This window comes from Adiantum capillus-veneris, chromosome 19 (assembly GCF_014529385.1).
Source record: "Adiantum capillus-veneris isolate H3 chromosome 19, ASM1452938v2, whole genome shotgun sequence".
Taxonomy (NCBI): Eukaryota; Viridiplantae; Streptophyta; class Polypodiopsida; order Polypodiales; family Pteridaceae; genus Adiantum; species Adiantum capillus-veneris.
In genome coordinates, this window is record NC_140949.1 from 41499963 (window position 1) to 41517971 (window position 18009).

General features: G+C 40.9%; 1 protein-coding gene across 2 annotated transcripts; it reads right to left on the minus strand.

Moving 5' to 3' along the window:
* Nucleotides 1-12489: 12489 nt before the first annotated feature.
* On the minus strand, nucleotides 12490-16566 carry LOC147433887 (3-hydroxy-3-methylglutaryl coenzyme A reductase 1-like). Of its 2 annotated transcripts, none has more exons than XM_086490510.1 (5): nucleotides 16427-16566; nucleotides 14370-15395; nucleotides 13572-13753; nucleotides 13144-13490; nucleotides 12490-12960 (listed from the first exon to the last, which is right to left on the minus strand). In XM_086490510.1, the coding sequence occupies exons 2-5, from the start codon at nucleotides 15353-15355 to the stop codon at nucleotides 12691-12693; spliced, it is 1785 nt and encodes a 594-aa protein (XP_086346636.1). In that variant the 5' UTR covers nucleotides 15356-15395; nucleotides 16427-16566; the 3' UTR covers nucleotides 12490-12690. The 2 variants fall into 2 exon arrangements, with proteins under 2 accessions (XP_086346636.1, XP_086346637.1); XM_086490511.1 differs by lacking the exon at nucleotides 16427-16566 and adding an exon at nucleotides 16161-16361.
* Nucleotides 16567-18009: the final 1443 nt, after the last annotated feature.

Sequence of the window (18009 nt, forward strand, 5' to 3'; positions counted from 1 at the left end):
AAGAGAGAGAGCCCAAGGTTGCCCATCTAGGGCTCCTCCCCAAGGAAACCCCCTGTAGCAGGAGCCTATCCCCGCTCCACCCCTGCTGACTCCCCTGCACGAAGCGAGAACACCCTTATACCCTTATGCCTAAATCCTCTTGTCAAAATGGCCCCAATGCAAAGATTTCAATCCATGCAAGTGGTCCTTTTTCACAAAACTTATTGTCATTAAATATCTAATATCTAACCAACCCAAATGATTTTCTCATATTAAACTGATCATTTAATATGAGATAATAAACGAGAACAAGGGTTAGAATATAGACATGCACTTACGGATCTCTCTCAACACGGGGCCAATGGTAAAGGGGCCCAAATGAGAGATGGTCTGTCAAAGAGCAAGTTAACTAATGAAGCTTAAAAGACCTTAGGGTTAGCTTCATTAAAGACCTCCAATGGTAAGTGTTAAAAGTCCTTTGAACTTAAGCAAACTAGGGCTGAGCTTGAGGTGGTAACCCGACCTAAACTTAAGGAAGCTAGGACTGTGCTTGAGGTGGGAACCTTAAGCAAGCTAGGGTTGTGCTTGAGGTGGAAACTCCACCTAAGGTGTTTGTCATACTTGATGACTAAGGTACTTGAGGTACTTGTCACATTTAATGAGGAAGTTTCTTGAGAAACTTTCTATGCATGGGAGGTAAGATGCTTGAGTCAAAAAGAGAACCTACACACTTAATGAGGAAGTTGCTTGAGAAACTTCTTATGCATAAAAATCTCAAAGCTAGGGGAATTCTAAAAGAGCACGTGGGACACATGTCAAACTCCCACTAAGTTTAACCATGGTGTGCTTGAATGCTATTGGTTGGGCTAAAGAGGGGTCCAATGAGCTTCTACTTCCATCTAACAAATATCTAGGTATTTTCAATCTCTCTCTCTCTAAGGGGTAAGGAGGACACTTGTCAAAAGACTACCCATGTACTTGACTGCATGCTGCATGTGATTGGCTAGGGGGAGAGGGGTCCAATGAGCTTGCAACATGCAGAAAGGTCACAACTCGCCCAAAGCAAGGAAGGGGGGGTGCTAGGGGGATATACTCCACACACACACTCATTTTGCAAACCCATTCTCACTTGGTGAAAGTTGAGGAACACCACCTTCTTCTCCAAGCTTGTGAGAGTGCAAGCCCACACCAACACTCTTGGCTATGGAATGAAAATCCAACCAAGAGTCATGCTTCAATGCTTAAGCTTGCCATCTTCTCCATCTTCATTACTATGATATTATGTATGCTAGCAAGAAGAGTAATGATAAGTGAAGAACTATATCTTTCTCCTATGGAATGTTTCTTCTTCCTCTTCCCTATCCTCAATCCCCGCTAGCTCTCTCCACCTTTGAAGGTGTTTGAGGCCTTGGGGCTGAAGCTTGGGATAGTTAATGCTTTCTTCAAATTTATGTTATGCTTGTGATACATGAAGCTTTCCATCTTCATTGCATCACCTAGGTTACAAGGAACACAAAGATTGTATTGTACCAAGTCTCTCTTGATGGGAGAAACTATAATACAAATGCCTATTGGAGGGGGGACCGGCTCCATATGAATCCGGTCCTCAACTATTGTCATGTTCTCTAAACTCTCTCTCTTGCAAAAGTATTGTTCATGCCAAGTTAACTAAGTACCATGTTTATGTTGCTACCATCAATTAAGTTCAAACGCTATGCTCACAAAGAATCGCTCAAAAGTGCTTCACCTAATTTACTAATTCCACTACTCTCAAAGTTCATAGGCAATTTCCATTACATTGGTATCAGAGCATTTGGTTTCTCTTTTCTTGCTTAAGAAGAGGGGTCCTTAAGTAGTCTATTAATGGTTATTTTTGGTAATTATATTAGGGTAAGTGGGCATGGGATCTATTATCGATTTTGTTGAACCCACTATGTGGGATATGGTGCACACGTCGGGAGCTTTGGGTCTTAATAATGGATTCTTTTTAGACTTGGCTACGGCTTTACCATTATTGAGGCATAAGAAGTCCGAAAGGAGCTATCCCGCGACAACTTCGCTATGTTAGACTCACTCTACTACTGTCTATAATTAACCATTTCGAGCCATGGGTGTAGATACTTAAGTGCCTATTTTCAAAGGCTAAGAGGAGTAGTAACTAAGATTTTGAATTGCCAAAGCATACACTAAGTAAACACACAAGTTTAATTGGCATGGCTGACAATAACCAAGAGAGGAGAATGAACATTGATGACTTTGATTTTTCACATGAAGGTGCCAATGATGATGCCCCCATGTTTGTTAATTATCTTGTCGCTAGGTTGCAACAAGCTATGGGCAACCCCACTTTGCAAGCCAAAGTTACTCAACAACTTCGTTCTTATGGGATTTCCTTTCCTCTCCAAGAGGAGAGAGAGCTTACGAGGCCTCTTGAAGAGACCCCCAAAAGAAGACTCTCTCCCATACGAGAGGAGAATCCAAAGATCAAGAAAGCAATGAATCCCTAAATTCCTCCGAAGATGTGGCTCCACAAAGAAGGAGGACTAAACGATCGCCAACTCCTCCCAAGAGGAAACGGTTAACCCATAGTCCTTCTCCTCGTCACTCCAAAAGGGAAGAGAGGAAACCAAGGAAGAAAAGTGCAAGAAAGAGGTCACCCTCTTCTCCTTCTTCTTCACCTTCCTCCTCTACCGATGAAAGCTATGGCTATTCTCCTAGAGAATATAAGAGGGGAGAACATCGCAAATCTTACCCTGCATGGCGAAGGTCACAAAAGCTCAAGAAGTTCAAAGAGGGAGGAAAGAGTATCTCTTTTCTCACCTATGATGGCACCTTTGGAGCTACTGACAAAGTATTGGCCTTCATCCAACAATTTGATGCTGCCTTTGGAGACGAGGGCTTCACGGATTCCTCCAAGCTACGCCATGTACCTATGCACTTCCAAAAATCGGCTTGTCAATGGTGGGCTAGCCGTCGAGACAATGGCGAAGCACCAAAGACATGGAAAACTCTACGAGTTTCCATCATGAAGCAATCCCTTGCAAGTGATGCAAAGGACAAACTGCTCACCGAATGGCAGAGTTTAAGGCTTCTCTCTCATGAGTCTATCCACAAATATGTGGACAAGTTTTGGACTTACATCTCAAGGCCACTGTCTTTCAAAAGATAGACTTTGTTGAGCAAAAACAACAATTCTGTGCGGGATTACCTGAAGAGATGGCCGAGTATGTCAAGTCTCAACGGCCTGACTCTATCAGTGAAGTAATCCACCATACCATGGTTGATTCATGCATCAATTTACAACAAGGGGTTAGACAAAATGTCAAACCCATGGAAAATAAAGACAAAAGTGATGCAAAGGGAAAAATTAATGCCCAAAATTTTTCCCACGGCCATTCCAACAACAACAACAACAACAACAATCGGTCCAAGGAGAAACGAGTTTACAAAGGTAAAAATAAACTCTCTCCTGAAGAGCTTGAAACTTTTCGCAAGGATCACAAATGTTTTAAGTGTGGGGAGCAAGGACATGGCTATCGTTCTTGCCCCAAAAGAAATGCTCGCAATGAACTTCCACTATCGAAGCTCCAAAAGAGGATACTGATTGCAAAGGATCACCTCTCTCCTATGCTTGGGGAAAGGTAAGGGAGCATGATACTTTCATCTTGTTTGACCCTGGTTCTACTCTCAATTTCATATCAATGGAGTTGGCCACCAAGTTGGGCATTCAAGCTTTTGAGATGGAAGATGTTGTAACTGCCAATGCCGCTTTCAAGGGACGGCAATCCTCCGTTACTCCCTTGATTGGGAAGTTGAGGCTTCATGTCCAAAGCTATGTCGACAAAGAAGACTTTTTAATCTCTCCTCTTCAACATGAGGATGTTATCCTAGGGATACCATGGTTCAACCGCATGGCTGCCAACATGAAGTTCCTTGAAAGGAGAATCTACTTCACCTACAGGGGAAAGAATATGTATATAGATGCTAATGAGTCTAGTCGTACTATCCCACTTGTAAATTCTCTTGCCCTTGATAAATCAATGAAAAGCTCAGTTTCTGCGTACATGACTTTTGTCAAAGAATCCTATATATAGATGATATCCCTATGGACTTACCTCCAAAACTAAGCCTCCGTTACTCCCTTGATTGGGAAGTTGAGGCTTCATGTCCAAAGCTATGTCGACAAAGAAGACTTCTTAATCTCTCCTCTTCAACATGAGGATGTTATCCTAGGGATACCATGGTTCAACCGCATGGCTGCCAACATGAAGTTCCCTGAAAGGAGAATCTACTTCACCTACAGGGGAAAGAATATGTATATAGATGCTAATGAGTCTGGTCGTACTATCCAACTTGTAAATTCTCTTGCCCTTGATAAATCAATGAAAAGCTCAGTTTCTGCGTACATGATTTTTGTCAAAGAATCCTCTATATAGATGATATCCCTATGGACTTACCTCCAAAACGAGGGGATGATGACCATCGAATTGAGCTCCTATCAGGAACCTCACCGCGTAACAAACCTCCCTATCGAGTTTCACAAGCTCAACAAGAGGAGATCATGAGGCAAGTACAAGAATTGGTAGACAAAGGAATGGTGAGGCCTAGCTCCTCTCCCTTTTGCTCTCCAGTCCTTTTAGTGCAAAGAAAGATGGTACATACCACATGTGTGTTGACTATCGCGCACTAAACCATATCACTATCAAAAACCGATTTCGCGTACCTCGGGTAGAAGATCTATTTGATAAACTACAAGGCTCTACCTACTTTAGTAGGATTGACCTTAAAAGTGGCTACCATCAAATAAGGATAGTGAATGAAGATATCCTAAAGACCGTGTTTCGTACAACGTTTGGACTTTATGAATATCTAGTCATGCCTTTTGTCTTGACTAATGCACCAGCTACATTCAATCGATTAATGGAGAAAATTTTAGACCCTACCGCAAATTCACTGGAGTGTTCTTTGATGATATCATCATCTACTCCAATTCCTTGGAGGAACACAAGCAACATCTCCAAGTGATTTTTCAAGCATTAAGGAATAATAAGCTTTTTCTCAATCAAAAGAAAAGCGAATTTTTCCTTCAAGAGATTCAATACTTAGGTCATATTATCTCTCGAGATGGTATTCGTATGGATCCATCAAAGTTGGAGGTAATAAAAGCATGGCCTAATCCAAGGAATCTACATAAGCTAAGAAGCTTTATTGGTATGTGTGCATACTATAGACGCTTCATAGCAGATTCCTCTCAAATAGCAAGACCATTACATGACTTAACAAAGAAAAACGTTAAGTATTCATGGACTGCTAAGGAGCAAAGTGCTTTTGACAAGCTCAAAAAGAAGCTTATCTCCCAACCAGTCCTTATGCTTCCGGATCTCTCAAAGCCATTTGAGGTCCAATGTGATGCTTGTGGTGATTGCCTTGGAGCAGTCTTGCTTCAAGAAGGGCATGCCATACCATATGAGAGCCAAAGGCTCAACACGGATGAACGGGTCTTAGGCATTTATGAGAAAGAGTTATTAGCTGTTCTACAGGCCCTAGACACATGGAAGCACTATCTATTGGGGACTCCATTCATCTTACGAACAGACCATCAAAGTCTCAAGTACTTCATGATGCAAACAAAGCTTTCTGACAAAAAAATGAGGTGGGCAAATTTTCTTTCACAATTTCATTTCCACATTGCTCACATTGCTGGTAAGCATAATCAAGTGGCTGATACACTTTCACGATGACCAAAAGTTACTGTTGTGTCAATAGTAACTCACAATGATCTATCTTCTATGATAGATGAGTACGCTACTGACCCTGATTTTAGAGACATAATGTCAGCCCTTGCTTTGGGGAAGAAAGAGGAACCATTCACCTTGCAGGATGGTTATCTTCTCCATGGCAATAGGCTATGTGTTACCCACTCCCTTCATGAGAAAGTCATTATGAATCCCATTCTCTACCCTATGTGGGGCATAGAGGCATTCAACCTACTCTTCAAGGAGTAGAGACGTACTTTTATTGGCCTACCATGAAAGTGGACATACAAGAGTATGTTTCAAAATGTACAGTATGCCAAAAGACCAAGTATGATAGAGGGAAGCAACCTGGATTACTCCAGCCATTGCCAATTCCTAATTCACCATGGGAGAGTATATCCATGGATTTTATCTTTGGATTACCAAAATCTATCCATGGGAATATGGAATATGGACAATAGTCGACAGGTTTAGCAAGCAAGGACACTTTATCCCTATCAAGAAGACTATTAAGACACACCAAATGGTAACTCTCTTTATATCATAGATTTTCAAACACCATGGATTGCCAACATCCATCGTGTCAGATAGAGATCCTAGAATGACTAGTAATTTTTGGGAAAGGTCTCTTCGAAAATCTAGATACAAGATTGAATTTCTCTTCGGCCTATCACCCACAAACGCATGGACAAAGTGAGATAGCCAATCTTACGATTCTTGATCTACTAAAGACCTATGTTACATAAGTAGATCAATGCTCACAACAGGAAAAGTACTTACCTCTTGAGAGTATGCGTATAATCATACTATTCATACTTCTACGGGAAAAGTACCTTTTGAAATCATAGAGAGAAGACCTAAAATTCCCTCGCTACTTAAAGTACATGGGAAGATCTTCGTTGCCGATGAGTATAGCCGTGACCTGCAAACATCTTTTCAAAAGATTAAGGAGGCTATATCCATCTCTTAACTAAGGCAAAAAGCTGTTGCTGACAAGCAAAGAAGGGCCTTAACGTTCAAAGAAAATGATTGGGTCTTACTTAAGTTTCCTAAGGCTCCCGATTGAGGCAAACGATGGGCAAAAATCCTACGGGCTATCAAAAGTATTGTGCTAAACTAGCAAAAAGATACTATGGTCCTTTTCAAATTTTGAAGCCAATCAATGAGGTGGCTTATCAACACAAGTTACCTAACCATTGGCTCATACACAATGCTTTTCATGTGAGCCTACTCAAGCCCTACAAAGGAGAGCCTCCAAATGAACCAATTATTGAAGACCCTCCCGAAATCGAATATCAAGAAGAGGTACTACAACCCAAAGCTATCCTTCGGCATGAAGACAAAGTACTACGACATGGTAAGATTATCCGATGGTATCTTATTAAGTTCAAAAATTATCCTTTTGAAGATGCTAGATGGCTGCAAGGAATCCAGCTTAAGGATAGTATTAACCTTGTCAACGCTTACAATGCTACATTAGAGTAACCAAATGTACATGTTTCTTTTAAATGATCAATGTTTTTGTCTTATAAGACTAATTCTCTCTTTATTGTGCACAAAATTTAAGTAGTATGCATACTAAGAATCATGTTTGGGATAACGACGTCTCTCAAACAACACGTAGAATTTGTCACTCTACTTGGGATGATGAAATGGACTAAAGAGCAGACATGCTTGCGGCAGCTATGTCTCCCAAGCACCAAATGGATTAGTCATCCATCTTGGAATGATGTCGTAGGGTAAAAAGGGATCCTCTACCCACTAAGACAAATTGACTAATGACTATGACTTTATCTCTTTTACCTCATAGTCGAGAACGACTATGATTTCAAGAGAGAGGTAATGTCATTAAATATCTAATATCTAACCAACCCAAATGATTTTCTCATATTAAACTGATCATTTAATATGGGATAATAAATGGGAACAAGGGTTAGAATATAGACATGTGCTTACGGATCTATTTAAACACGGGGCCAATGGTAAAGGGGCCCAAATGAGAGATGGTCTGTCAAAGAGCAAGGTAACTAATGAAGCTTAAAAGACTTTAGGGTTAGCTTCATTAAAGACCTCCAATGGTTAGTGTTAAATGTCCTTTGACCTTAAGCAAACTAGGGCTGAGCTTGAGGTGGGAACCCCCGACCTAAACTTACCTAAAGGTGCTTGTCATGCTTGATGACTAAGGTACTTGAGGTACTTGTCACATTTAATGAGGAAGTTGCTTGAGAAGCTTCCTATGCATGGGGGGTCAAAAAGAGAACCTACACACTTAATGAGGAAGTTGCTTGAGAAACTTCCTATGCATAAAAATCTCAAAGTTAGGGGAATTCTAAAAGAGCACATGGGACACATGTCAGACTTCCACTAAGTTTAACCACATGGTGTGCTTGAATGCTATTGGTTGGGCTAAAGAGGGGTCCAATGAGCTTCTACTTCCATCTAACAAATATCTAGATATTTTCAAGCTCTCTGTCTCTAAGGGGTAAGGAGCACTTGTCAAAAGACTACCGATGTACTTGACTGTCTGCTGCATGTGATTGGCTAGGGGGAGAGGGGTCCAATGAGCTTGCAACATGCAGAAAGGTCACAACTCGCCCAAAGCAAGGAGGGGGGGGTGCTAGGGGGATATACTCCACACACAAACTCATTTTGCAAACCCATTCTCACTTACTGAAAGTTGAGGAACACCACCTTCTTCTCCAAGCTTGTGAGAGTGCAAGCCTACACCAACACTCTTGGCTATGGAATGCAAATCCACCAAGAGTCATGCTTCAATGCTTAAGCTTGCCATCTTCTCCATCTTCATTACTATGCTATTATGTATGCTAGCAAGAAGAGTAATGATAATTGAGGAACTATTTCTTTCTCCTATGGAATGTTTCTTCTTCCTCTTCCCTATCCTCAATCCCCGCTAGCTCTCTCCACCTTCAAAGGTGTTTGACGCCTTGGGACTGAGGCTTGGGATAGTTAATGCTTTCTTCAAGTTTATGTTATGCTTGTGATGCATGAAGCTTTCCATCTTCATTGCATCACCTAGATTACAAGGAACACAAAGATTGTATTGTACCAAGTCTCTCTTGATGGGAGAAACTATAATACAAATGCCTATTGGAGGGGGGACCGGCTCCATATGAATCCGGTCCTCAACTATTGTCATGTTCTCTAAACTCTCTTTCTTGCAAAAGTATTGTTCATGCCAAGTTAACTAAGTACCATGTTTATGTTGCTACCATCAATTAAGTTCAACTGCTATGCTCACAAAGAATCTCTCAAAAGTGCTTCACCTAATTTACTAATTCCACTACTCTCAAAGTTCATAGGCAATTTCCATTACACTTATCATTTTGCACATTGAAAGCTTGTTATACCCTTTTCAAGGTCTAAAAGCTATTTGAATTCCCAATTCTTACAATTTTAAAATGTTTGCACTATTTCAAAGTTCTACCTACCTTGGCCAAATTATGGTCAAGTTCAATTTTGGGATGCCATTCTTGAAGGTAGTAGGTGATGAAATTTCAAAATCCCAAGAGTGATAGTCTTATGTACATGGATCTTTGGCTGAAAATTGAATGAAAATAAAGTCATGATGACAATTCAAAAGCGCAAGAGTGATAGTCTTATAGACATGGATATTTTGACCCAAAACCATTAACAAAAACTTTTTATAAAAAAAAAACCAATAAGAACCCCTTTCTTCTAGTCCTTCCAAGTACCAAAATCTCAGCTTTGGCTATGGCATAGGTGTTTATGGAAAATGGAACTCTAGCTTCCTAGAGGGTCTCCAAGCAAAGATAAGGTCATTCTACCGAGCTAGATTCTATCCTAGCAATGGCAACAATTTTAGTGGGTCGTCGCAATGGACGATGCGGCATACTTGTTTGAGCAACACACAACTAATGTCATTACACGAGAAAAAATACCCAAGAAGTCAATCCGATTGGTACACGAAGACTACGTTGATATGTCAAGCACAAAAAAATGGCCTATTTGCACTAAATAGTTAACTAATAATCAAAAGCAATAAATCAATATCAACAGGCAAACAATCTTGCTATGCAGTCTACTTGCATGATTGTGTGCTTCTATAAGCAAACGGACTTTGAATGCACCAAAACAAAAGGGAGCGTTATACTACTCATAGACTACCTACTTGAGTTGTCTAAACATCATTATAAACAAGCACAAAGTGGCAACCCTTCCTTTCTAGGGTCTTAAAAAACAATCCAAAATACACCTGCTGCTGACAGCATAGCATTACCCTCTAACCCTTCTTCAATCAAGTCTATGCAAATTACTTCAATTTAACCACTTAATCAACATATCCGGCATGCAAGAAGCCCGTCAACAACCAACATTAATGGTGCAATGTAAGAGATCAATTTCAATAGAAAACGGATGAGATTACCAATGTGCAAATGGAATTCATAACAAACACTTTGGACATGAGATAATCCTTGCTTGCAAAATCAATAGATAAGCTCTCTATTACAACAAGTCGCAAACTTTTACAAAATGTTTAAATGAATGAGACTACCAATGTGCAAATGGATTTCTTTTTAAAAAAACACTTTGGACATGGATAATTCTTGCTTGCAATCAATAGATAATCTCTCTGTTACAACAAGTTGCTTCTTCTTAGAAAGCAACTTTTACAAAATGTTTAAAATTCACTTTTATACCTAGGGATTGGGAAAAATTAATGTCTTAGGCTCAAATTACAAATGACTTTATAATAGTTACGTATTAAAAATCCATTGAGGCCTTTTAATCCAAATTGAAATGTTTGATTGGGATGTTACAAAGAATAGGAAATAAAGAGACTCTATAGCTTTCTAATAATTTCCACAAAATTTATAAATTTCTAAAAAAATTGTTGCCGCTTTAGCCTTGGTGCTGCTATGCCATTACATCCCCCTCCCCCCATCTAATGTGCATCTGCAAGCATCCTTTGAGGGTTTAGTAGCAAGGTTGCTTCTTTAGATATTTGATTGGTTATAGAATCTATCAATGCTCTTATCCAGCTCTATTTGGTTAGATTGACTGAAAAGGATTGGTAGCAGCTAGGTGGTTTTGATAGTAGACATGTCTTGTTAATAAGTTCGTTGAGAGAGGATTGAATATGACCAGGTGAAAAAGTCATAGTTGTGTTTGTGCATTTGTCGAGGTGCATGATACTTTAGGACAGAGGGTCCTCATGGCATCTTTGATGAGCTATCTATTTGGCATGGAAAATATTTTCTCTATGTAGGAGTTATAGGGGGTTTCCAAGATGTACAATGCTGGTTGTGGACTAAGGCACAAGGACATTCTTGAAGTCTAGTCAGTAAGGCTTGAAGTCCGGTCAGTGCAAGTTGGACTTATGATAGATATTATGGCCTAAGTTTCGATATGTTCAATTAAGTTGATTATGCAATGGAAGACCTTGAGTCAAGAAGACTCTCAAAAGACAATTGCACACTGAATAGACAGAACCTCTTAAGAGAGGAGAAGGTTAGCCCAATTGTTTGTGAGGAGGGGTTGCAATCAATGAGGGGAATCTTTCCAAAGTGTGACCAACATGGCAATAGAAAGGGTTCGTAGGGAAGCTTAATGAAAAACCATAGAGCGTCCTTTTCAAGAAGGCATCTAGCGAGGTGGGGTTGGGAGTGAGCAGGGGGGCTGCCCTCATTCATGAAGACAACACTCAAAAAACTGACAAGTATGGCAATTTGGAGAAGCCCATTATCTTTAAATTTGTGTAGGCCATTGGGAAGTAAGCAAATGAATGTAGCTCTATTTGGGAGTACGGTCATAAGTTCTCCCAGTTTTAGTGCTTTAGTGCCCGCAGTGGTTACTTTTCAAAAGGTTTATCATATCACGTGAGTTAACTAGGGAGAATCATTAATAGTCCAAAATGTATACTTCTATGTATACATTAGAGAAGGGTGGGGCTTTTTAAATAGTCTCACAATGTAAATATAACATGTATATTGGGGTATTATTGTTAATGTCTTGAATGCACGTGATATATGGAGCTTTTGATGAGTCACCACCCCAAGCTTTAGTGCTCTCTCTCTCTCTCTCTCTCTCTCTCTCTATCTATATATATATATATCCAAACAAGAGTCTTTCACGTGGTCTTATGCTTTGCCTACAAAGAATGGCAAGATGTAGATTTTTTTAAGACTCACAGTGACATATCTCCACTGACCAATAACTGGTAAAGAATGTGAGTGTCGCCTCTCTTCTAGCACATCTCTTGGTAAATCATCAATTGAATACCCTTTTCCTACTTTTACTTGCAGCTTAGTCATTGCACTTGCTTTTCTTTTTGAAAAATAGGACTATGTTTTACAACCACCCAGAAGTGTACAATAGCAATACATAGTAATATTCATGACTAGAGCTCTAAAAGTTTGGCATAGTTTGAGTAGAGCTAGTTTATCAAGGGTCTGTAAGGTACTTTTGACCGGCATTGTAGAAGCGGATTTTCTCAAATTATGGCCTGTACAAGTACCCTCTAAGGCTATGAAGGACCAAGACATGATGCATTTTTGGCTTTGGGTCTCTTAATTCCTAATGTATGTTGGATCAACCGAAACAAGTGCATCGGTCCTTCTTGTGAGATTGCATACCACACATTCTGCATGCATCACAAATAGAAAGCTTGGGAGCCCATAGACGGGTATGATTGTACCAGTCAACTCGATTAATTCAATATATCTGTGCTCTCAGCAAGAGCAAATCATCCCAACACACAAACCACCAACAGGGAAAAAGGAACTTTACACATGTATTACAACAAAAACATCTAATAATACATATCTTAAATCGTCTGTATTTTTAATAGTTGACTAAGTGCCCACAGGTGGTGACCCGAGAAAAATTTTGAAGCTTTCCTTTTAGCTTTGAAATTACCATGAATAGGAAGGCACAGCTACATGAAGACTTTAGCAGGCCTGAAGCCTTTTTTCTATCAAACACATTTTACAGTTTGTGCTTCGACCACTGAATCACCAGCCAAGTTCTTGGTTGATCGGTTATACTTCATGTGACTCTTGACAAGATGTCCTGCAGCTAGAGCTGACATCAAGGACAGCTCTCCAGCTAAGACTGCACCCGCAACCACCCTGGCAAGCCTCTGTGCATTTGAGCCAGGTACCTTTAAACTTGACCCTTTCACGCCCAACAGATTCAAACATGCGGATTGAGAAGGCAGCTGTGTTCCACCTCCAATTGTGCCCACCTATACATCCACAAAAACCAACCCAATTAGCACAACCACGAAGTCAAAATAAGCAACAATCACTGTTTTACTTGCACAACCACAATAAAAAGGAAACACATGATCGACAATCAACTGATATGCCACCGTAGACGTTGTTTACTACTTGCACACATGACCACGAGAATAATCTACTCTTCTCACCTCAATAGATGGCATGCTAACAGAAATGTAGAGATCTTTCCCATCGTTGGCCGGCTCCATCAATGTAATACAGCTGGAGCTTTCAATGTTCTGCGCAGGATCTTGACCCGTGGCCAGAAAAACCGCAGACACTATGTTGGATGCATGTGCATTGAATCCGCCCAAAGCACCAGCGATGGCAGACCCAGTTAGATTTTTTATGGTATTAAGCTCCACTAAGGCCGACACCGATGTCTTTAAGACCTTCGAGACCACCTCCCCCTTGATCACGGCATCACAAACCACAGACTTCCCACGTCCGTTTATCCAATTGACCCCTGTGGCCTTCTTGTCTGCACAAAAATTCCCTGAGAACGTGCCACCCAAAAACATGTCAGTACCTGAGCTTTGCTAAATTAACTCAACTCACTTTACAAAACGTAACAAACCTGACAAGCTCATGACATCCATGTCTGGAAACCGTTGTTGCAAGTACTCAAGGACATTCTGTACACCCTTCGACACCATGTTCATCCCCATGGCATCTCCCGTGGAGCAGCTGAACCGCAAGTAAAGATTCCGGCCAGCCAAGGCACATTGGATATACTGCAAGCGTGCAAACCTGCTTGACCTGTTTGAAAACCAAAACTACCCGCATAAATACGCAGCCCAACTTCAATGTGCTTGGGTGTGAAGAAACCTCCCTCCTTCCATTGCTCTCTTCCTCAGCTTTAACCCAAATTTGCATTCCCTGATGTACCTTCCAGATATATGTTATCTCATAGCCTTTCCTACTCCAATAATTTGTTTGCAGTTTGAGACTCATGTTCTTCCATTGTCTCAAAAGCTTCTTGCCTTCGATCAAAATGTTTGCTTACAGCCCCTCTCTCAGAGTTGCAACTACTCTTCCTAACCCCCTCTTAAACTTTTTACCTCTGGAACACATGTTGCTTTGTGTCCCAATAAGCTTGCCCCAAAAAAAAACATGTATGCAGCCCATGCACCTTACCTTCATTATCACCTTTTGACTCTAGACCCAACACGAAAACAAAAATTGAGAGAAGCAACCATCCCTCAAGTCATATAAAAGCAAAAAAACTCAAAGACCATTGTTCATGCCATTCAAACAACTGAGAGGACCAAAGAAAATATGTCAACAAACAAAACCAAGTATCAAATATCTTAGTGCTTACTATGGAAAACAATAAATAGACTACTAAAAGAATCAATAGAAGGTAAGGAGATACCTGTTAAATTTGGAACAAAGAATCTCAAAGTTTTCAGCATTCTCTATGTAGAATTTCAACTCCCCAGCTCGTTGAGCAGAGTCAAATTTCACAACTGGGGCCCTTGTCATGCCATCCCTAAGCAAAACAGTTGTTGCACCACCTGACATATGTATGGCCTTGCATCCTCGGTTGGTACTCGCCACAAGACAGCCTTCAGTTGTTGCCATGGGCACCATGTACTCAAATCCATCCAGAGACAGAGGTCCTGCAACCCCGACGGGGATTTGTACATGTCCAATCACCATTTCACAGCATTGTCCCAAAACAGCTGAATAATCAAATCCTTCAAGTGGAAGACCCTGAAGAGACCTTCCAGTGAGAATCTCTACTGCACGTTTCCTGATAGAAGCTGCTCTTTGTGGATCCCCTATACTTGCTTCCAGTGAGTAAGAAGCAACAGCACCACTACTAACTGCAAGTGCAATGTCTTCATCTGCGTTTTCTAGCATATCAGTGCCTTTCTGGTGTTTGGCGGGCTCAGGAACGTGAGTCGCAATACATTCAGGCTTGGATCCATTACATTCCTGAATAAGGGCTTCAGCCTCCTCATTGAAGTCCCATTGACCATCTGCTGATCTAAGTGCTTGTTGTACAAAATCAATACCAAAAAAGCCCAAAAGATATATGAAAGAGGAAACTACAACAACCAACGCAATAATATCTCCAAAGCTTAAAATATGAAGAGGGGTTTGGCCCTTCTTCTCTCCCCATCTTCGCATGAGATAATAGGTTGCCGCAAAGAAGAGCACAAAGAATACCCTGTTTGTCAACCATACTGGTAACGGAAGGGCATCTGACGCAAGCACTTTTGTATCTTTATTGTGAGAGCTATTCTCTCCTTTAAAACGCGTCCGGGAGAGAATCGCTGCATTCGGGACAAACATTCTCTCATCAGACAGTCGCCCTCCTTGAAGTGGCATATTAGGACTGAACCCAGCTCCCATCGTTCACAGTACAGCAGATGAGAACAGATCTGCTGTCAACCTGCCACGACATGCAAGAGGATCAGGTGTGTTACAGGAGTCATGACTAAGATTAAGAAGCCATGGATGCAGTCTGAACATGAAGAGTAGGATTACAGAACAACAATCGATGTCCTCAGGAGATCTGTATAGATAAGCCCAGGATTTGGAAAAATAGGAGACAATATTTTAGTAGATATTCAAAAAAACTGGCATAAAGATAAGAGTTGTGTACTCCAGAGCTTAGGATGCTCAAATCTAGCCCATAGTGCATAACTGCTACTGGAACCTATTCTTCCAACCGTTCAAAACATTTTCACTTGTCCACTCTCAAACATACTCTGAATTAAGCAGGGGCAACGAGCACTTATTGAAACCACTCAAGCTTAAATCCTAAACGTTTGTGCAGGTAAGAAAGCTTAGTGATGTCCATCTTCCAGGTCAAAGTCATTGTTTGGGAAATTATAGTGTAGCCATGAAGAGGTGCTTAAGACCATGAAATTGATTGCCCAAAACAACACCACTTACTAAGATCAATTTGAACAAGTATTACATATGTGTGTAATTCAAGCTTGTGAATCTGAGTTATGACTAATCTCAGCCCTTGCCAATGCACATTTATTCAACTAAATGATACGTATAGTCAGATCATGAGGTTTGCAATCTTCTAATCAACCCCGGATATTTCAGAAATTTCAGATTGCATTGTATAGCATCCACTGCAAATGTGATCAACAACAACAGAATCCAAAAGCTAAAACACAAAGATGTACACAGATTGTATAACCGTAATAAATTTGTGTGTGTTGTGTTCATATTGTCAGCAAGCACGCGTAATCCATGTTCAACCCTGTATACGCCACAAGATGCCGCAAAATCAAATCCTTCTATGAGTGTAGCCAACGGAGTGTGTGTAAACTGTATACGTGCGTGTGTGTGCGTGTGTGTGTGTGTGTGCGCGTGTGTGTGTGTGTGTGTGTGTGTGTGCGTGTGTGTGTGGAGAGAGAGAGAGAGAGAGAGAGAGAGAGAGAGATGCGAGGACAATGTACACACCTGCAGATCGATGGAAGCGCGAGACAGCCTGTGCGTGTGGACGATGGAAGAAGCTTTGCAGTTTTGTGCCCTTTTTGTTGTGCCAGCTTGCCGCCGAGGGGGGACCGATGTCCATCCACAGATAGAGATGCTGATTGAAAATGAGTTTCCCCTCTTTTCAAGAAGGCCTTGCCTTTCTTAGATTTGCTCATTTAAATGTCAATGTTGAAACCCCATCTCTTAACTTGAAAATTGGGGACAAGTTCTCAATTCACAAGGTCAGGCACTCACAATCGGCTGCCTATGGAGGTGGGAAGAGAGAGAGAGAGAGAGAGAGAGAGAGAGAGAGAGAGAGAATGTTTTAATGTCGTAGGATCAGTGCCTCCAAGGTCTACTCGAGAAGTCAAACGTGTATCAAGAGTCGAGGTTTGAAATTGTATACATAAATATAGAGGGAGAGAGAGAGCTCTTCTTACTAAAACATGTATCAAGAGTCGAGTTTTGAAAGTTTATAGAGAGAGAGAAAGAGCTCCTCTTACTAAAACGTATCCATTCAAACGAAGTCACCTACCTATGCTACATGACACGCAGACCTTCCGGATAGCTTACCAAAAAGGTAGCACACTTTAATAGCATAGATGATAGTATTGTCCTCAAAGGTCAAATACAACCTATGTTGCATCAGACGCGGGCCTTCCGACTAGCATACCAAAAAGGTAGCACACTAATCGCGTAGAAAGATGGACAGATAGATGATTGTATTGTCCTCAAAGGTCGAATACAACCTATAGGACTGAAAAGTAACATGTCACATACCATACTTGAGCAGATCAATGACTCTTAATGTTCAAAGATTGTGGAGATGAGGGTTGAAATATAGGACTGATTGTATTGTCCTCATTGGTGGAATACAGCCTATAGGACTGATTGTATTGTCGTCATAGGTTGAATACAACCTATAGGACTGAAAAGTAACATGTCAAATACCATACGTGAGCGGATCAATGACTCTTGATGAACAAAGATTGTGGAGACGAGGGTTGAAATTAAGGGGTCACAACATGGTTGCAAGAAGAGAAGTCTTAACAGCAACACAAGAGCAAAACAAAGAGATCGCAAAGTTTTATCCCACCTAAAGTCAAGATCTGTTATTCACGAGGTAGCTGAGATGGCCCAATTTACCACACTTGGGCAATAGAAAGGTTATTCCAATTTGCTCTTCTCTCTCTCTCTCTCTCTCTCTCTCTCTCCAATAGAAATCAATGTCCAACAGCCTCACATACCTCAAAGATCTATTCGACAAGTCTTGAAGTCAATACCTGTTCTAAAGAACTAGGAGAAAACAATCTATGGAAAGTTTTGGTTTTGGGTTTTTTTTTTTTTTTTTTTTTTGGTTTGGGGGGGGGGGGGGGGGGGGGGGGGAGAGAGAGAGAGAGAGAGAGAGAGAGAGAGAGAGAGAGAGAGAGAAAGTATTGGAATCCATGGTGATCATGAACTCAATGTTTGAACCTCTATAGAGTTGGTTCATGCACTACAACTTAAGAATGGTAGTGTGAATTCAGTCTTAAGGGTTGATAGTTGTGTAAGTGTTTGAATACATGAAG

Bases quoted from the DNA above. Each gene is read 5' to 3' on its own strand.
- LOC147433887 (XM_086490510.1), bottom strand. From the start codon at position 15,355: ATGGGAGCTGGGTTCAGTCCTAATATGCCACTTCAAGGAGGGCGACTG. The intron at 13,754-14,369 runs GTATCTCCTTAC...GTTTTCAAACAG, and splicing joins CTTTGTTCCAAATTTAACAG to GTCAAGCAGGTTTGCACGCT. The intron at 13,491-13,571 runs GTTTGTTACGTT...GCACGTTCTCAG, and splicing joins GGATGTCATGAGCTTGTCAG to GGAATTTTTGTGCAGACAAG.